We start from the raw sequence: 21,014 nt of genomic DNA, 5'->3' as shown, positions 1-21,014 counted from the left end.
TGGTTGAAAGACAGGTTGTAAAAGGAGATGAAGAGTGAAGGAGGATTCACGGCAGTTGAGCATCCTGATGGCTTTTGGGAAGAAGCTGTCCCTTAGTCAGCTGGTGTGGGCACGCCTGCTTCTGTATCTGCGGCCAGATGGTAGTAGGGGTGGTGTGGATCAGATGTTATGGATATGGTCATTGGATAGATGTTGGGTAGTCTTGATAACTCAGTGTAGGGCTCTGATCCAATCAGCTCTAATAGTGCAAAATAATAATAATAACAGAAATAATAATAATAATAATAGGGATTACACACCTTATATTGCACAAAATATTCAGTGAACGCCAGTTCCGACACTGTTTGCATAAATACACGGATATAGTTATTTGATGGTTCACTGCACACGTTAAGCACTGCAAACAAGGATGGTCTTCAGACATTTGCAGTGCTCGTTTGCAAATAGCCCTTGGCAACTTTGTAGTCTTAGTCTACACGGACAAACATGGACAAACACACACAAAGACAAGGGAAGAAGCTGTCGGAATTATACCAAGTTGGGCCACGTTGCAGCTCATCTATTGGCTGTAGGCCCAAAGCTGACCATGGCAATTCCTCCATTTAACCCAGTGGTTCTCAACCTTTTTTGAACAAATGCCCCTTTACCTCATCATAAGTCTCCAAATGCCCCATTGACCTCATCATAAGCCTGCCAAAGCCTCCCTGTTTTGAAAAATAAAATACACTAATGCCCCCCAATGGGAACTAAGCCCCGTCCCCACTCAGCTGTATCCTTCTCAATGCCCCCCTTGAGCTCCCCAACACTCCCTGGGGGGCTGTAGTGCCCCCGTTGAGAAACACTAATTTAACCCATTGATGTCTTAAGCACCTGCAAAAAAACACATGCTGAATGCCTAAGCGCTTGTTGGGAAAGTTGCCCTCAGCCTATAAAAACCTAAATATCTTACCCTATGATGCACATAAAAACATGAAATGAGTTGCATGTAAACCCTAAGACCCTAATCTTGCATTAGAATGTGTTCATTCAGCTGTAACAGACCCGCATTCTGATTAAAAAAGCTAAAATCTCAAGAGCCTGAATGCAGCGTACATGCGTCTCTAGGCACCAAAAGGTCAAACAACATATACGAGTCATCAGGCTAAATGGGTTAAAACAGACATTGAAGAGTCAAAATGTGGGCAATGAATCTATAATCCATGAAAGTTTAACATTATTGATGACATTATGGAAATAAATCTACTTTTTCATGATATTCTAATAACGCGGCCAGGAGCTATATACCTTTGCAAGGAAATCTCCCTTGCTAGCCCCTGCCTAGGGGTGTAAAACTGGGTGTTGTTTTAGGTATATAAAATGGTGGCATTATTTGTGCAGATGATTTGTAAAGACTTTTTGATGTGTGTTCATAGCAGGAAAAACCAGTAGGCTACTCCCACACACCAAGGCTTTGTGTCTTCAGGACATGACCAGAATTATTTGTACTCACAAACTTTAATACGCAACTTCAAATACTATCTGTCAGCCAAAACATAATGCTTAGAGATTTGTATTTATTTTTGTGGTCTTTTTTACTTTATTTATGATAGGACAGTGAAGGTGGTGACAGGAAGCGAGTGGGGAGAGAGAGACAGGGAAGGGCTGGAAGGGCGCCCCTTTAGGAGACCTTCGATTAGGAGACCTTCGGAGTCTTGAGGTAGAGAATAAATGGAGTCCCCTTAGCGCTGTAGATGGCGAGAAGAAAGAGAAGAAGGGGGGACAACGCCCCCTTATGAGACCAAATTTTGAGCATTGAGAATATTTGCATTGAGTGGGCGTGTTTCGATTCCTCTTATTATATATCCAACCTCTTTGAGTGTACGTCTTGATGTGGTGACTGAGGGCAGACATCACTGGTATGATGGGAAGTCAAGGAGATGCACAGGCCTGTGTTTGGAGTCGGCATGCATGAAAATGTAAAGGTTTCTCAAAGAACCGTCCGTTGGGAGGTGGAGAAACCTAAAAGTTGTCTGAAGAACCCTGAAAACAAGAGAACCTCGAGTTCTACACAGAAAGACTCAGTAGACCAAATTAAATCGAAGGCATTTAATACAAACACTGAAGTAGTCAGCAGTGATTCTCTTTGCCGCAGGCCCTCGCTTGCTTGAAAAATTCCAAGGAAGAGGACGCATATCCTGCGTGAGCGTATCGATGGAACCATTGGCACAGAACCTCGAGGACTGAAGCAGACACCCTCTCCATTACTTGCTATGGTGTTGGCTGGAGAGAAGGTGCTGATGAAAGGGACATATTCGTATAATGTCAGTGATGAAATAATGCAGGCAGAGAAATGTTAATTCCACACAGAGAGAGTAGGACCAACGCTATGCATGTTCAATATAAAGTTGACATTATAGGCAGCAGTAAAGTAAACAGTAAGCATCACACAGCACACAACTCTTGTTAGACAAGTTCATTTTATTCTTATGACAAAAAATATTAAGTAAAAACATTCTAGAAAGACAAAAACTCCCATCGATCTTTATTTGCGAGTCTAAACAGTCACAAATGGTCAAACTCCTGACATTTTCCTGCAGTCAGAAAATGACTGTGACAATCCAACTCTTTCGCACTCTCGTTACTCACTCGCACATCTTTTACCTGCTAGAAACATCCATACCCCCTCAAAACTTTCATTCTGAAAAATGCATATCTGTCAATGTCTCTACAAAAGGATGATCCCCAAAGAGCGTCTAATATGTCAGGAGATGCAATATGTTAAATCGCCACAAGCCATGTTTTAAGACCATTCCTGTCACTCTGCATATTGTGTAGTGCTAATTGCTCATTTAAAAAAAAATCAGATAAAGGAAAAAGATACATACATACATACTCTCTCTTGTGTTTCAGCAACTCATTCACACAAACGCTCACTCACAATAAACCACCAACCAACCAACCAATCAATCAATTATACACATGCTTACAGACCAGACTTGGACGAAATTCCGAATTGGATGAATTGAATGAATTAAAATTCACAGTAATGCCATAATGTGAACACTAGGTGGTGGTGTTCTATGTACTCTCAATGGGTGGTGTAGATTAAATTAAATTCAAAGAAATTCAAGGTAATGACACCACCTAGTGTTCGTATTATGGCATTACTTTGAATTTCAATTCATTCAATTCAGAATTTCGTACAAGCCTACTTACAGACACAACAGTTTACTGTGCCAGTTTTAGCCAGTTAAGGATTTGGTCACAGACCAACAGGTGCTATATAGTAGATGTTCTGTGTAGTGGAGGGCAATTGATAGCGCAGTGTCAGGCCAAAAGAAAATAAAACAAACAACTGTACGTAAACAAAAAAACAAACAAACTGACCTCAGATCTGCCTCACCTACAATGGTTTCGAACCGTAAAAAAATGTTCAGTGAGGCACCAAGGCATACCTGAGGTCAGGGTTGCATTTCTCGAAAGCGTAATTGCTAGCCAGTTAGCAACTTGGGTAGTTGCCTATGGGAAATTGCATTCCAAACAACAAAGTAGCTAACGTAGTTAGCAACTATGGTTTTGAGAAATGCACCCCAGATCAGGGCTAACTACTACGTATATGCGCCAACTTGTCTTCAGTCACTCAGCTGGCAGTTTATTTATTTTTTTTACAGTTCATTCTTCTTCGATTAAAATGATCAAAAACAACAGTGTCAACTAAAAATCAGAAGTTAAAATGATTATCATTACCGTCATCATAGTTATAAGAAAATAAAACAAAATTCTCTTTGGCATACAGTAGTGTTCCCCATCCATTCACCTAAGCAAGAGTGAAATGAAATAAACAACAAACAAAAATGAAGCAATTGCACACCCTTTAAAAAGCCCTTTCGTAAAATGATATTTTTTCCCGTAAAAATGTCTAAATAAAACAAAATAAAAGAATGACAATGTTTTGGGAAATAAAAGGAAGGTGTGTGTGTGTGTGTGTGTGTGTGTGTGTGTGTATGTGTGTGTGTGTATTTAGACGGCAGGTATATATTGTCCTCAGCGTACAGTTGCGCGCTACATAGTATCACATCAGAGTTGTGTTACAGTTGTGGACGTCGAGGAATGACTCCTTACACCCAATCCACCTCCTCCTCCTCCTCCTCCTTCGCCCTGGGTCAGCTGAACTCATCCCCCTCATACTTTCTCCCCTTTCACCTTCTCTGTGCTTGTCTCATCCCTCCATTCATCTTTACACATCTGCAAGAGAGGAGAAAAAGGGACACGTTACATGACGGCACATTCAGAAACCCAGACATTGGTGCCTTTTGGAGACATTGCTGGTGTCACACCCACAGACACTCCCCATCAGGACTACTCAGACATACATTTGCCGAGCGCAGAGGCTTCACGCTAGGGAAACATGCACGCAAATTTGGCCAAGCGAAGCAAGCTTCGCCATTCATTCCTATGAGGGTGGCGAAGGCAAGCGAAAAGGAGCGAAGCAAAGTGAAAATATTCAACCAAGTTTAACATTCTGCATATTGGGAGCGAATTTTGCCTGTGGCGGCCAATCAAATCGACAATACAAATGTTTCATTCGATTTGATTCGTCGCCACGACCTGATGACGGTTGTCAGCTGTCAGAATGGAACACGGAATTTCGCCTCTCTTCGCTTCGCTCGTTTCGCCTCCATGCGTCCCTAGCATCAGTCATCCAGGAAAAGCTGTGCATATAAGGTCAGTGTCGTTGAAGCGTGGGGGGTAGTATATGCCACACAGCTGGGGTGGAATTCTCGAAACCATAATTGCTAACCACGTTAGCTACTTTGTTGTTTGCAATGCAATTTGCCATTGGCAACTACCAGAGTTGCTAACTGGCTAACAACTACATTGTCGAGAAACACACCCCAGCATTGAGCGCTAGCAATGGATACACGCCACACAGCAGACTTGGGCTTGGGGTGGTAAATCTTTTTTTTATATACAGGTAGTACCTACTGGACGCATAGGCCCTTCATGTTCTCAAGTAGTGTACTTAGAGGAAGATAATGAGTGTGTGTGTGTGTGTGTGTGTGTGTGTGTGTGTGTGTGTGTGTGTCTGTGTGTGTGTGTGTAAGAGAGAGTGTGTTTGAGAGACAGCGGGAGAGAAAAAGAGAGCGAGGCAGAGAGAGAGAGAGAGCGAGGCAGAGAGAGAGAGAGAGAGAGAGAGAGAGAGAGAGAGAGCGAGGCAGAGAGAGAGAGAGAGAGAGAGAGAGAGAGAGAGAGAGAGAGAGAGAGAGAGAGAGAGAGTGAGAGAGACTTCTCTTTAAGCATATTTGATCGTGTGAATGTATCTAGACCTGCATTCCTTAGTGGAAGAACAGTGTGTGTGTCTTCAACAATAGTTGTGATCCCAACACTCTTGTGTGCTCGTGTTGAGGGGAAATATGTCACTCTGAATGTGTGTGTGTGTGTGTGTGTTCAAGTTTACCTGTGAACTTTAAGCTGTGAACTTTTAAATGTCAGCAAGTGGCTAGCATACAATAGATTATCTCTTCACTTAGGCAAAACTGAATCCATCTTGTTTGGATCTAGAGTGAAGCTGAACAAAAATCCTGGGTTTGCTGTACTAGCTGGTAATGCTGCACTACAGGCTAAGGATTCAGTCAGCTATCTTGGGTGTGTGCTGGACAGTCAGCTGTCTGGAGTTGAGCAAGCCCAGAAAGTCATTACTAAGGTAAATCAACGAGTATGTTTTCTGACTAGAATTGCGAAGTATCTGGACACAAAGGCTATGATGACCTTGGCAGGTGCTATTATTGAACCCTACTATGATTACGCCTGTTGTTCTTGGTATAATGGCCTAAGTAAGTATTTTAAAAACAAGCTTCAGACCTCACAAAATAAACTGGTAAGAATCATACTAAACCTACCCCCAAGAACCCACCTTGATCCCATTCACTTTCAAAGGCTGGGATGGCTAAAAGTTGAGGAAAGAGTTTGTCAAATTGAGATAACCATGGTACACAAGATTTTAAAAGGAGATGTTCCTAAGTATTTAAGTAACTTTTTTAGGAGAGTGCGGGATGTTCATAGCCACTCCACTAGAGGGAGTGCCACTGATTTTGTTCCTCCTAGAGTACAGACCAAAGTAGGAAAGGACTCATTTTTATCTGTTGCATCAAGTATGTGGAACAGATTACCAAGTAATGTAAAGACAATCAGTAACTTAGATGGGTTTAAACGTGCTTTGAAGACGTGGATAAGGGGGCAGTCAGTGTAGGGAGTCCTTATTATGCTTATGTTGTTGTATATTGTATATAATATGAAATTGTGGAGCTTTTATATACAAAACAAGTAGGGAGTCCTTATGTTATGTTGTTGTTGTATGTTGTTGTATATTGTATATAATTTGAAATTGTGGTGCTTTTATATGCAAACCAAGTAATGTGGTATTGCAGTCTTAGTAGTAATTGGTGTTTCTTATTTATTCATTTTCAATGGAGTTTTAGTTGCCACAACGCCACTCATGCCATTTTAACATCTGCTGCCATCCAACATCAAGGACCACAATGGAAATAAGCCCTTGGGCTTTATTGTGTAATCCTGACTCTCTGTTGTTTTCTTTTAGTGAAGTATGTGGTGTGGTTTTTGCTTGAAACTAATCATGTATTTGCTTTTATTCAAGAACTGAGAATGTCAAATAAAGTCAAGTCAACCTGTTCTTTTGGAATATGTGTGTGAGGAGAGTACGTGGGCGTCTGTCAGGCACTGTTGCTTGAGAGCGTGAGAGAGAGGTGTGCGTACGTGCTTGCGTGCATGTATGTGTCTGTGCTCCTTGGGAGAAAGGCTGAGCGTGGGTGCGTGCATGGGTGGGTGGGTGCATGTGTGTGCTCCTTGAGGAAAGACTGAGTGGTGGGTGCGTGGTGGCGTGCATGCATGCGCTCGGTCCTTGGGGAAAGGCTGAGCGTGGGTGGATAGGTGCGTGCGTGCGTGTGCTCCTTGGAGAAAGGCTGAGTGTGGGTGAGTGCGTGGGTGGGTGGGTGAGTGAGTGAGTGCGTGGGTGGGTGCGAGGGTGGCATGGATGCATGGGTGCGTGGGTGTGTGGGTGCGAGGGTGGCATGGGTGCGTGCGTGGAGGCGGGCAGTGACCTGTTTGGTTAGTAGGGCTGATCTTGGTAGCCATATTGCTGCATGCTGGGAGCATAGTCCTCAGGCATCATCATGTCACCCTCCATGGGCATGTCGCTCATGGGCATACCGTTCATGGGCATGCCCTCCGGCATCCCACCGTAGCCATAGCCGTCCACTTCTGCAGCGGGGGAGGGGAGGGGAGACAACAACAGCAACGAAACATTACATTCCATTACATTGCGTTACATTCAATTACATTGCATTCAATTACATTGTATCGCATTACATTGCATTGCATTGCATTACATTGCATTACATTACATTGTATCGCATTACATTACATTTGCCAGGCGCTTTTTTTAACCAAAGCGACTTACAATCGATGACAAATATAGCTAACATCACTTGCAGATATAAAAGTGCTCAGGAAATACAGTATTCAGCAAGACAAGTGTGGATGCTAAGTAGGGTTTGTTTTCTTTTTTTTGACGTACAAAAGTGTAGTACTGTTGTAGTGGAAAGTGTAGTACAGTGACACAAGTAACAAGAGAAGCACTCACCGTCAGCTGCATAGTTGCTCATCTGTGCTGTCTTGTGTGCCTGAGAGAGAGAGAGAGAGAGAGAGAGAGAGAGAGAGAGAGAGAGAGATCAATTTCATAACTTGCGTTCATATAATTACATCACTTTGGCAGAAATCACTTAACCCAGCCCTCACGAGATCTGTTTGGTTTTGAACAGCTCCGCAAGCGCCACTCAGAGATCTGGTAAATATTCCCCATTTGGCAATTATACTTTTTATTTATTTATTTTTCCTTGTTAAAACATGGGGTGTATCCATTGACTTCTTTCTGTATCATTGGGTGTATCACCATCAAGTTAAAATCATACCACTGTCAATGAAAGAGTCTGAAGCAAGTCTCTTTCCAGAGATTTTTGCCAGTTGCTAGCACTGTGCTCACAATGTCTAATCTGCAGTAAGTTTGTTTTGTTTCTTTACATTTATGGCCAAATATGCAACAGTGGCTATTTCATGGCCAGTATAGGTAATAGAATTCGCCTAAAATTAAAAATCAACAATGACATAAATAATTGAATAAATACATTAAATAAGTTTGGTCACATCAATATCTGCAGTAAGAGGCTATGGGTGGATTCCAATATGCGGACTCACTCCCCAGTCTGCGCTTGTGGCCTCGTGTTTCGCTGATGCCCCACCTCCGTGGAGAAAACAATTCGGTTTCCCCGTTATCAGCCTAGCAACAACAATTTTTGGGGACTATTCTTCATTGACCATCCCATTTTCAAATGAGAAAATGACATTAGAATTGAGCTTTTGCAAGATATTGAAATACAATGAATACAACGAAGCCATGAGGAGGCAAGTGAGCAAGGAAGGGAGGACAGAAGTCTGCATATTGGAATCCACCCTATGTCTACGTGTAATTCCACTAGGACTACCACAAGAGGGAGCTGTAGCAGCTGCGCTCACCATGTCCGCATATTGGAATCCACCCTATGTCTACGTGTAATTCCACTAGGACTACCACAAGAGGGAGCTGTAGCAGCTGCGCTCACCATGTCCCATGCGGCGGGGTCGTGCTTGAAGAGCGAGTGGGTGAGCTCCACGGACACCCTCTTCCTGTAGTCGGCCGTCTTGTCCTCGGAGATGCGGAACAGCACTGCAGCCGCATAGGTCGCTATGACAACAGGGAAAAGGGGACGGGGAGAAGAAAGTCAGACATGTTCAACATTTTTGCAGTTATGATTTATTCAGTTCATATGTTCAGAGGTAATTCTGTGAGAACATATGCCTTTCCATTATTTATGCAGATTACATACTTAGACATAATTCAACTGGGCTAAGCCATTCAGAGTTTAATGCTGCGAAATGTATTTTTAAAATGCGTTGAAGAGGCCATCATGTTTTTTCCCCATGAAATTCTGTGTAAGTACAGCAGTTGAGAGGATTCCACATTGGATGAAAGTGGGTTCAGTATGACTCTGAACTGAAGCTGAACTGCTGGTCTGTGCTCCCAGAGTGCTTTTCTTCCTCAATTCATACATGTATGTTCAGACATACAGTAATTCCACAAGCTACAACTTACTGCTATTAATCATGGATGTAGATTACATATTCAGACATAAGGCCATTCTCAAAAATTACCTCACTGCTCACATGTTCTATGCCTGGACTAAAATTCTTCAAATCCCTTGCAACATTGATAAGAGTTTTACTCTCCCCAATTCAATTTCTTGCTTGCTTTTCTCTCCATGAAAGCTGGAGATTGAGATTTGGGACATGATTGTGTGTGTGTGTGTGTGTGTGCGTGTGTGTCATCGCCGATGCCCTCGTTGGTGGAGTGCATCGTGTTAAGGACTGTGTATGTGTGTGTGTGTGTGCGCGGCGCGCGCGCGTGTGTGTGTGTGCGTGCGTGTGTGTAACCACTCACCGATGCCCTCGTTGCTGGAGTGCAGGAGCTCCATGAGGGGTGCGGACGCTCCCTCTGCGTCGATCTGCTCGGCCGAGCGCTTGTCCAGAGCCAGCTCACACAGCACACCAGCTGCCACACGCTTCACGTTGTCCACTGGGGAGTACAGCAGCTGGATACACACATAGGCAGACACACACACACAGACACACACACACACACAGACACACACAGAAACAGACAAAGAGAGACAGGCAGACGCGCATAGTGGGACAGAGTGGGAGACACACACAGCGAAGTGGAAAGACGCACAACCAAGAGAACAGTCAAAATGGACAAAGACAATAGAGAGACAGGCAGACCGTACACAGACAGGCACAGTAAAAGAGACAGAGACAGGCAGACACATAGAGACAGACAGACACAAAGAGAAGGAGACACAGACAGGGAGACATGCACACAAAGAAGTGGAAAGACGCAGACCAAAAAGAGTGGACGAAATGGACAGAGAGACAACACAAAGAAGACCGTTGGAGGAGAGTTAGTTTTAAGAGGTACACACATCATAATGTCTACTACACATAGGGTGGTGAAAGTGGAGCTGTTGCAGCGTCTTTGTCTTTCTCAGGAAATGTTACACTGTGCGTTATTCATCATTACATTATTACATTACATTGCACTTAGCTGACACTTTCATTTTATTCAAAGCGACTTACAACTATTATTATTACAGGGTATTGGTTACAGTCCCTGAAGCAAGTTGGGGTTAGGTGCCTTGCTCTAGGGCACTTCAGCCATGGATGGAGATATAGGGGGAGGTCGGGGGGGTGCCGAGTCGCGCACACAGGAGCTGAATGCGACTTTTATCAAACTGTATTACAAATGCTGAAAATAAAGAAAAGCAAAGATAAAGTGGGGTACCAAATGTGTCTGGTCTAGCCCATAGTCAGTGTTTGCAAAATGATGGGAGCTCTGACAATGGGCTAGACCCAAAATGTTTGTTAACTCACTTTATCCTTGATTTTCTTTATTTTCTGCCATTTATTTTATTTCCCCAACTGGGGTACTCTCATAGTGGAAATTACCTTCATCAAGCTTTCAAAAACATGCTTACTCTCCCTGGCTGAAGACAAGCGCATGCACGCACGCACACACACTTCAAACTCACTCTTTCTACACTCACATCCTTTCTACATACATCCTTCTCTCACGGTTTCTACATGCATCCTTCTTTCAGTCTCATTCCTCCTTCACTAAGGTGTCTATAGTCAGGTGCCTCTGCTTACCTGCACAAACAGGGGGATGGTATCCATGGAGGCGATATCGGCAGCGTTGGCCGGGTCTCTGGCCAGGATGTGGAGAGCTCCTGTGCAGCCCTCTACGATCTCCTCCATTCTCACACCATCCTGAGAGAGAGAGAGAGAGAGAGAGAGAGAGAGAGAGAGAGAGAGAGAGAGAGAGAGAGAGAGAGAGAGGCAGAGAGAGAGAGAGAGAGAGAGAGAGAGAGAGAGAGAGAGAGAGATTTAAGTGTCATGTATTGTTGTATCAACTTCAATCTGTCAGCAAATCAGAAGAAGTTAGACAGGGACAGAGGCCGGTGACTGCAGCCCAACACCATGGAAACAGCTATGAAGTAAACACAGTTTTCTGCGCATTTAATGTAGCAACCTGTCCCACAGGTAACAAGCGTGTGCGTGGTGTGTCCATTGACTGTCTACAAATGTGTGTGTATGTTTGCGCGTGTGTGTCATGGAGGATCGTAAATACACACACAGAGTTGGTAAAACCTGTTGAGAGTGAATGAATGACAGGTTTGTTCTTTGAGCACCATCGGCCTATGGCATGTGTTGTAGGTGAATTCCAAGAAAGTTTTTGAGTATCGAATCAGACTTGCACCAAGTCTACATTTAGTTCATACAGAGGCATTTCATAAACATGCTTTAAGATTGCCTTCTGAGAACTCTTTTCACAAGGCAACGTTGCCAGAGCAATGCCTGCAGAGGTTTGCAGTCAATAGCTAGGCTAGTGGCAAAGGGAACTCAATTTCTTCTCAAACGTACGTTTTCAAAGGTCTCCTAAAGGGGGTGTTCAGCCGATGTCACATGGATCCCAGAACAGTACTGTACCAGAGATATTCTAGACAGAGATAGCAGTAGCGCACTTCTTGTGCAACCACCTCAAAAAAAAGAAGAAGAAGGAGGGGACAACGCCCCCTTAGGAGACCCAACTTGAGCACACTCACAGTGGGTTTACATACAGTGTTGAATCTCGCCCTCCAACCCGTGCCTGCAGTTCGCCTAGGGAGCGCTGTCGAGACAGCAGAGCTCATAAGGCTGGCGCTAATAAGTGACAATTGTGCTCGCTGTCGGCTGAAACTTGACAATATTACTGTAATTTCTGAGAAACCAATGTGGATTTCAACGAACAATAACCTGGGAGTTATGTCCTTCTGATTTCCTACAGCTTTGGCATTTATGAGTCCGGCTCCGCTAGTATCTTGCTAACAAAATTGCTTTACGGTCGTCGTGATCACAGCAATGCAGCCGGCCGACCAATCCAAACGCAGTGTGTGAAGCCACTCGTGACGTCATATTGACAATAAAGTCGTATTTTACAAAGATCCAGCGAGGTTAAACATTCAAACTAAGTGCTGTTTGAAAGGATAATCTATCCTGCCTTTTGGAAAAATAAAATGAAACGATACCAATTCTCTCCCAAAGCAATGGCAGCATCGTGGTTGAGCTCCATGGGACCCCATTCATTCTAATAGCCTCTGCGCTCCTTGGCGCTCCTCTGTGCTGTCTGAATGGCGCCACTTAGTGGACAGTACCACCCGGAATAAATCGTGAGATTCCTCTCTCGTACTACCCATAAATACTCTCTGGCACACTCTTCTGCATTGGGTGGGCGGGGTTTGAATCCTCCTTATTAATCTACCCTCTTTGACTGTACTGTATGTAGTGTACCTGGTACGTCTGCTGGGCGGCAGAGCCGTGCTTCTGGGCGTCCTGGTGGGCCTTCAGCAGCAGGTTGACCAATCGTTGGATGGCGCCTGCGTCCCTCAGAGGACCCTGATTGGCTGGGCAGAGTGCCAGGTTGCGGACGAGACCAACTGCAGCCTGGAGGGGGGGTAGGGGGGTGGGCAGATGGGAACAAATGAGGGGTAAAGGGTTAGACATTTCAAAAAAATAGTGACAACTTGAACGGATTACACCACACTTATGATTAAAGGGATCCAGACATGAAGGGAAAGTTCAATTTGGGTAACACTTTAGAATTACCCAAACGATTATTAATGATAATTAACAATTATCAAAGCATTTACAAACTTTTGTGAATGTGTAAGAACCAGAATACGACTGCACAGTGGAGTGGGGATCAACTTCTACTGTGTGAGTTTTATGTGGATTCATGCCTTCTGGTCTCAGGAGGACTGTGCTGTGTCTGCTGTGTTAAAATAGTACTTATTGCCCATTTATAAACATTCGTAAACATTTTGTTGATAATTAGTTCATTATTTATAAACATTTGTAAACATTTTGTTGATAATTAGTTCATTATTTATAAAGTGCGTAGCAAACTGCACCCCTTGTATCCTACACTAGTGCCCTGCTCACCTTGATGATGGGCCAATAGTAGGGCTGGGCCAGCAGCTTGACGATGGCGGGGATGCCGTAGTGCTGGCGCACGGCGTTCTGGGCCAGCTCGGCGTCGGGGTGGCGGCTGGTGAGGTGGCGCAGGGCGCAGACGGCCGGCTCCACCACGTCCTCCTTCTCGGAGGCGCGCAGGATGGCGTGGATCAGCGCCTCCACGCCGTTGCCCTGCACCACCAGCGACTTGTTGCGGGCGTTGTTGCACGTCAGGTTGGAGAGCACGCCGGTGGCGCACGTCAGCATGTGCATGTCGTCCGAGGAGAGCAGGGTCACCAGGTCCATCAGCAGGCTGTCCAAGCCCTCCTGAACAACGAAATAAACGAGAATACGTTTAATACATTTCATCCAGAGCCGTCTAATAAGAGTTGCGCAAACCGGGGACCAGGAAGTCTGTTGGTTATGTGATTCGCGTAGATTAAAATGTTTCTTAACAGTAAACTTCTGTTAGTTGGAAACTAACACAGAACCATCACATACCAAACAAAGATTAAGTACAAACAAATTACATTACCTTTACCACATTTTCTGTGTTCTACGGCCACCTCCTAGAACTAAGTAACTTCTAATAGAACTAAAGTCAATGGGGATTTCCATGTTAACGCTCCGTGAGGCTCCATGAGAGCCACCATTGCTGTGGAAAGATTGGTCCATAGAGGTCTATGGGAGTGGCGTAACTCTGTTATTAGATGGCTCTGATTTCATCAAGGGGGTCCAGAGCTACACACTCAGACACAGAGGTCTGGTGAGAACCAGGCTCGCCCAAGCCCTCCTGAACAACGAAATAGACGAGCATACGTTTAATACATGTCATTGTGACAAAACTTATGCATGTCATCCGAGGAGAGCAGGGTCGCCAGGACCAACAGCAAGCTTTTTCAAGCCATACTGAACAGCCAAAGAAACAATTCTACATTTCATTAGGTATGTGACGAAACGTGGGTATGCCGTTTCACCAGCGTAAAGTGACCAGGTCTATCAATAGGCTGTCCAGACCATGCAATGATATTGGTATGCATTTTATGCATGTTTAATAATGCACGTGATAAAACACATGCATTTCATCTAAGGAGAGTACCAGTTCCATCAGCAGGATAAGCTTGCACAAAAGTTAATTAGAATAAATTATTAATGAGGAATTAAATAATAAAATATATACATAATTAAGTATTAAAATGTGCAATAATAACATATATATTTCACACAAGAGACAACAGTGGTGGAAGTCATATCAATACCATATGGAATTGGTAATTTAGGATCGAAACACAATTAGATGCACGTCTGGGCTTGTATAGCCTATTCTAGCGTGATAAAAAAAAAGAGTCATGCAGCCAGCTGATTGATGTACTGTATAGAGCAATCCTATACATTGTCTGCGAGCAATGAATGACTCATGTCAAGTAATTAGCAAAATACATCAAAACATGGTGCCTGCCTTCCTTCCTGACAGTGACGAGGACTGTTAAGAATGCATGTTGATATACTGTAGCATCTGTACCTACAGGGGTGGCTTGAACATTCCTCCCCATCTCTTATAGACAGAGAGAGAGAGAGAGAGAGAGAGAGAGAGAGAGAGAGAGAGAGAGAGAGAGAGAGAGAGAGAGAGAGAGGAGAGAGAGACTGCATGGGGGTACCTCAACATTCCTCCCCGTCACAAAAGAAGGAAAGAAAGGAACAAAGAAAGACAAAAAAAGAAAGGGAGAAGGGAAGAAAGACTCCTTCATCTTACTCACCTGCTTGGTGGCGGCGTCGGACAGGTTCCTGAGGGTCCACAGGCAGTTCTGCATCAGCCTCTGGCTGGAGCCCGTCAGGTGCTTACCCAGGGCCTGCATGCCACCTGATGGAGATGGAGATGGAGATGGAGAGAGAGAGAGAGAGAGAGAGAGAGAGAGAGAGAGAGAGAGAGAGAGAGAGAGAGAGAGACATTTAGTTTTGTTTCGATCGGTAGGCATCTGCATGAACTATTTTTAAGTCTCAGTATCATAAAATATCTCTTCCACTGTAACCCTTCATAGTACCCTTAAGTGATGTGGGATTGAGACATGTGATTTAAGACTACGAATCCGTGTGAGAGATGGTGTGTGCATGGTCTCCGCACTTCTGAGGTGCAGTGTTTGTGTGTGTGTGCATGCGTGGTCTCCACAGGCCAAACCCACGTGGTGTGTGTGTGTGTGTGTGTGTGTGTGTGTGTGTGTGTGTGTGTGTGTGTGTGTGTGTGTGTGTGTGTGTGTGTGTGCAAATGTCTACACATGTCTGCGCTGTAATGTCTACGCATGTCTGCTCTGTATTGTGACGTGACGTTACCTGCGTCCACGATGGCGGGCTTGTTGCTGGGGCAGACGGAGAGCACCTTCAGCACGCGGCTGGTGGTCCACAGCAGCTTCTCGTAGTTGTAGTTCCTCATGATCTGCACCAGTCCCTCCGGGCCGCCATTGGCCAGGATGATCAGCTGTGACGGACAATACAAATACAAGCATACGTTACGTTAAAAGTCGTGACAGCACGGGGGGTGCTGTGGTGCAGCGCGCTAAAGGGGGATTCATACTTGGCGTGACTGGCGCTAGCCTCCTTCATACTTCACTCGCGACCTCACTCGCGCCGTCACGTGACCCAAAATGACGTCACACGCCGTGGCGCGAGCTGCCGTGGCGCGACGTCGTGCACCCCACATTTTTTGTAACTTGTCGTGCGCCACCAGCGACCATGCAGGTAGGCAGACAAAGCAGGAGTTGCGAAGAGAGGCTACAACTACTGTAGGCTACTACAGAATGGATCCGGCATCATTTTGAGGATAATAAAATGTCCTAGAGAGTTATTTTATCTTCTCTCTTAAATGTTGTTCAGTGAAACAATTGTTTACTTTGTTCAGAAGCACGTTGTGTTCGGCGATCTATTTATAAATTCTGAAGTATGAATAGTCTGGCGCAAGTGATGACGCTTAATTTAAAGAATTACCAAAGTGCGCACGTGAAGTATGCAGAGCCCTTAAGCCCCCCACATTTGGGCACATTGCCCATGAGGACCCCGGTTCGACTCCGGCCGGGGTCATTTCCCTGGCCCTGCCCCATCTCTCTCTCCCAATCATTTCCTGTCTACTCTCATACTGTCCTGTAATAATAAAGGCCCAAAAGCCCCAACAAATACTTAAAAGAAAAGTTGTGACAGCACAACTAATTGGTTAAACCACTGTGTGTGAGAGAGTCATATTTGAACCCTGTACATTGTTATTCTGAATAGCGGGTACAAATAAAATAATTTCTGTGTGTTTGTGTTTGTGTAGTTCATGGTGTTATATCAAATCATGTCAAGGATAACCAAGAATCTCCAGGCACTTGAATATGAAATATAATTGCCATCTTTGTGTGTACGTGCCTGTGCACATGCATGCATGCATGCATTTCCGCCCATGTGTAAGTGTGTAGGTATTTCAGTTATATGTCTGACATGCTTATGGGCGTTTCTATAGGAGCCTAAGGGCTAGAGCAGTGTTTCTCAACCTTTTTTTTCGGCGAGGCACCCTTTCAATTCATGAAAAATGTCAAGGCGCCCCAAACCAACAACCCGCAACATGGCATCGCATCCGATACCACAAAAGCTTTAAAAATAACACACTTGGAGACGTCACACGACCTATGTTCGAAGTTGCAGCTGACTGGGGCGACCTATATTTACTTTATTGTGCGTGAATGGCAGATGAAAGATTCCACTGACTAGCATTAACTTATCAATTTAGACAAATATGTATTATATTTCATAATTTATTTATCAGCCACGTTTCCCCGGCACCCCTGTTGAGAAACACTGTGCTAGAGAATACACAGACAGGAACCGTCTAGAATCTACTGTACGTCAATGTACACCGACAGCTACAAACGCATACCATCACTGCTCACGTTCTCGTACTGTATACACAAATACACTCACTAGGGATGTAACGAAATTGAGATACACAGAGTCAAGATACTGTATCGCGGTGCACTTGAGTTCCAAACGCAACTAATGCCGTCATGGCATCGCTCTGGCCGACCTGTAACTGACAGTAACTGACAAACCAACGAGTTACGGACTTCCTGCCTTTGTTTCATAAATCCCCCATATACATTGACAGCTACAGTACAGGAGGTGAGTGTTGACAGACGCACACATGCACAAACACACACACGTGTACATGAACACACACGAGCACACACACACACACACACACACTCCACCTCACCTTGCTCTCCTGGTTGCCGTAAGAGAGCAGCTGCAGGCAGTCGGTGGTGATGGCCAGGAACTTGGGGTTGCTCTTCTTCAGCAGCGGCACCATCCTCTGCAGCCCGTCGGCCAGACGCACGGCCATCTTGGCGCCCTCCTGGTGGAGCAGCAGGTTGTGGAGTGTAGTGATGGCGTAGAACAGCACAGACTCCATTGGGGAACTGGAGAGGGGGAGAGAGACGGAGAAGAGTTAATGTGTGTGTGTGTGTGCGTGTGCGTGTGCGTGTGTGTGTGTGTGTGTGTGTGTGTAGCAGCAGGTTGTGTTAGAAGAGAGGTTAGGGTTTGTGTGTGCATAAGTTTCAACTTTGAGCAGGTTGTGGAGAGTGGTGATGGCGTAGACCAGGACAGGCTCCATTGGGGAACCGGGGGGGGGACAGAAAGAAAGAAAGACAGAAAGAAACAAGGACAGAAAGAAAGACAGAAAGAAAGAAAGAAAGAACGAAAGAAAGAAAGAAAGAAAGAAAGAAAGAAAGAACGAAAGACAGAAAGAAAGACCGAAAGAAAGTAAGAAAGAAAGAAAGAAAGAAAGAAAGAAAGAAAGAAAGAAAGAAAGAAAGACAGAAAGAAAGTAAGAAAGAAAGACAGAAAGAAAGACAGAAAGAAAGTCAGAAAGAAAGACAGAAAGAAAGTAAGAAAGACAGAAAGAAAGAAAGAAAGACAGAAAGAAAGAAAGAAAGAAAGAAAGAAAGAAAGAAAGAAAGAAAGAAAGAAAGAAAGAAAGAAAGAAAAGAAAGAAAGAAAAGAAAGACTCTTGTGGTGAGACTCCATTGGAGAAGTGGAGCAGGAGGTTCCAGAACGAGGGCAATGAGGTCAGAGCAAATGGTTGTTGCTGAGGTAACAGAGGTCAGCCTGATGTGCGACTTCGACCAATTACCTCAATAATTTCAGATAATTGGTCAATAAGTCCCAGTAGAAAGGGGGAGACGAGAAGAGGAGGTCTGAGGCAATGGTTGTTAGTGAGGCAACATAGATTGACCTGAAGCTCAGCAAAATAGGGGGGCCTTCTGAAGTCCAGCAGAACTGCGGCTTTGACCAATTATGAAAATAAGTTCAAGTGCCTGTAGCGAAGAGGAGAAGATTTGCCCGAGAGAGAGTGGTGATATGTGTATAGGCCCTGCACAGACTCCATTGAGGAAACTGAACGATGGGAGGGGCCATGTCACAGTCAGTGAGGTCAGAGCCAATGGTTGTTGGAGAGGTCACAGAGGTTAACCAGAGGCCTTTCAAAAGCTCAGCAGAACCCCTTACTGAGACGATTGGACCAATTATGTAATATAATTGCAGGCCCACAGCACACAGACTCCATTGGAGAACAGGAGGGAATCAGGTCAGGTCAGGTCAGGCAAGGGTCAAGGTCAGGGAGGTCACAGGTCTAGTCTGGGCTAATCGCTCAATACTGAGCCAATAGGTGCATTCCAATATGCACACTCCCGTCCTCCAATTGTGCTTGTTGCTTTGCCCTGTCTCCGTGGAGAAAAAATTACGTTTTCCAGCTGTCAGCCTAGCCCCAACAACTTCTGGGGGACTGATTTTCATTCACCATGCCAATTGCAAATGAGAAAATGACATTAGAATTGTGCTTTTGCAAGATATTAAATTAATTTTCTGTCGTCAGTCACATCATCATGAGATCACAAGTAGGCAAGTGAGCAAGGGAGAATGGAAGTTTGCATATTGGAATCCACCCAATGCCAGTTAGCACAGAGGCTCAGCACAATTGGGAGATTTGTCCAGCTATGCGGAAAATGCAAATAATTTAAACCTAGAAGAGGTAAGCTTCCCAGGATTCGGAAGCAAGACATTTTGAGCATATCAACCAGCTCTATGGGGCAATGAAGCACTAGTTCAGTCATTGGTTCCACTGGTCGGTAAGTGAAAGTGAAGAAATGATTATCTGACCGAGCAGTTGTTGCTTCAACTGGGAAACGGACACCTCCAGACTTGAAGATGGTCACCAACCCCTCTCTCTGATGGCACAGGTTGTGTATGTGTGTATTTATGTGTACCCATTTGTGTATGTGTATGTGTTTGCATGTGTACTGGTGTAACTGTGCGTGTTTTCGTTGCGCTGTTTACCTGAGCATGCGTATGAGCGGGGATGCAGATTTGAATATACCCAACACCCCCTCTCCCTGGAGGAACAGGTTATGCATTTATGTGTGTACCTATTTGTGTACGTGTATGTACTTGTGTGCCTGTGTGTGTTTTCGTTTCGATGTTTACGTAGTAAGAAACGTAATTTCAATTCTTTGTATGACCAGTGCATGTAAATGACTTGACTTGACTTGACTTGACTTGACTTGACTTGACTTGACTTTCCCTTCCCTGCGCATGCGTACGAGTGCGGGGATGCCTCAAGACTTGAATATAGCCAACACTTCCTCTCCCTGGTGGGACAGGTTGTGCATTTGTGTGTGTATCTGTGTGCGTTTTCACACACGCGTTAGTGATTTTCAGTTGTTTACCTGAGCATGCGTACGAGTGCGGGGATGCCCCCGGACTGGAAGATGGCCAGCGGCCCCTCCCTCTGGTGGGACAGGCTGTGTATTTGTGTGTGTACCTGTTTGTGTATATGTGTGCATTTTTTTCACACATGTTTTAGTTGTTTTTGTTTTTTGTTTTAGAAGTTTACCTGAGCATGCGTACGAGTGCGGGGATGCCCCCGGACTTGAAGATGGCCAGCAGCCCCTCCCTCTGGTGGGACAGGTTGTGGAGGATGCTGGCCGTGGCCCGCGCGGTCTCCATGTCGCTGGTGTTCTGCATGGCCCGCACCACCGCCGCCACCATCTGGGGGGACTGCATCAGCGCGCGCCGAGACGCCTCCTTGCGTGTCAGCTGGTTCACGATCAGCGCCGCCTTGTTCACTACCATCTGGGATGAGGAGGGGGAGGGAGGGAGGGAGAGGGAAGGAGAGAGAGAGAGAGAGAGAGAGAGAGAGAGAGAGAGAGAGAGAGAGAGAGAGAAAGGAAGAAAGAAAGACAGAGAGAGGAGAAAGAGAGAAAGAGAATGAGAATAAGAAAGAATAAGAAAGAATAAGAAAGAATAAAAAAGAAGGGAAGAAAGAAGAGGATGGGATAGAGAATATAAGCAAGAGAAGAATAAAGACAGAAATAGAGAAAAAGAGGAAAAGTAGATAGGAGGGAGACAGAGAAGTAGACAAAAAGAGAAAGAGAGGTGGGGGGGGAAAGAAGAAGAGGCGTTGTAAATGTACAGTTGACGTTTCATCCATATCATTAAAACAGTTCATATCTGAAACGTTACATGTTCCATCGACAACCATAAATTAAATGTACAATTTTAAGACATTCAGAAAGAGGAGTTTCTTTTAAATGTCATCACCATCGCCTTCTCATGCATGGCCAAGCTGAATAAAAAAAGAGTGTCGAGCCAAGCCAAAGACAGAAACGAATATGCATAATGGGGATTTCGCTACTTGCACCAATCTAATTTTCCAGAGCACAATTTTTGCACTGGCCCCTAAAGCTTTGCACCCATAGCCGTCTGACAGTTCATTTGTATGATTTATGGGTGTGAGGGGGGTCTCTGTGTGTTGATAGCATATGCAAAGATATGCACATACTATAGCTTTGCTCTGG

The 21,014-nt window shown here is 44.7% G+C and overlaps 1 protein-coding gene across 2 annotated transcripts in view; it reads right to left on the bottom strand.

The window, feature by feature from the left end:
* Positions 1-2,439: 2,439 nt before the first annotated feature.
* Positions 2,440-21,014, bottom strand: part of jupa (junction plakoglobin a) — a 49,857-nt gene continuing 31,282 nt past the window's right edge. For both annotated transcript variants that reach the window (XM_063200754.1, XM_063200763.1), the window contains 12 exons: positions 20,051-20,289; positions 17,378-17,579; positions 15,466-15,610; positions 14,895-14,998; positions 13,126-13,464; positions 12,475-12,627; positions 10,795-10,914; positions 9,530-9,680; positions 8,655-8,776; positions 7,640-7,679; positions 7,098-7,257; positions 2,440-4,224 (listed from right to left, as the gene is read on the bottom strand). In XM_063200754.1, coding sequence (XP_063056824.1) covers positions 7,106-7,257; positions 7,640-7,679; positions 8,655-8,776; positions 9,530-9,680; positions 10,795-10,914; positions 12,475-12,627; positions 13,126-13,464; positions 14,895-14,998; positions 15,466-15,610; positions 17,378-17,579; positions 20,051-20,289 — 1,767 coding nt within the window. In that variant the 3' untranslated portion in view covers positions 2,440-4,224; positions 7,098-7,105. The remainder of the gene's footprint in view (positions 4,225-7,097; positions 7,258-7,639; positions 7,680-8,654; positions 8,777-9,529; positions 9,681-10,794; positions 10,915-12,474; positions 12,628-13,125; positions 13,465-14,894; positions 14,999-15,465; positions 15,611-17,377; positions 17,580-20,050; positions 20,290-21,014) is intronic.

This window comes from Engraulis encrasicolus, chromosome 1 (genome assembly GCF_034702125.1).
Source record: "Engraulis encrasicolus isolate BLACKSEA-1 chromosome 1, IST_EnEncr_1.0, whole genome shotgun sequence".
Lineage (NCBI taxonomy): Eukaryota > Metazoa > Chordata > Actinopteri > Clupeiformes > Engraulidae > Engraulis > Engraulis encrasicolus.
Note: the sequence above shows the minus strand (reverse complement) of the source record. Positions and strands in the feature narration are given on the sequence as shown.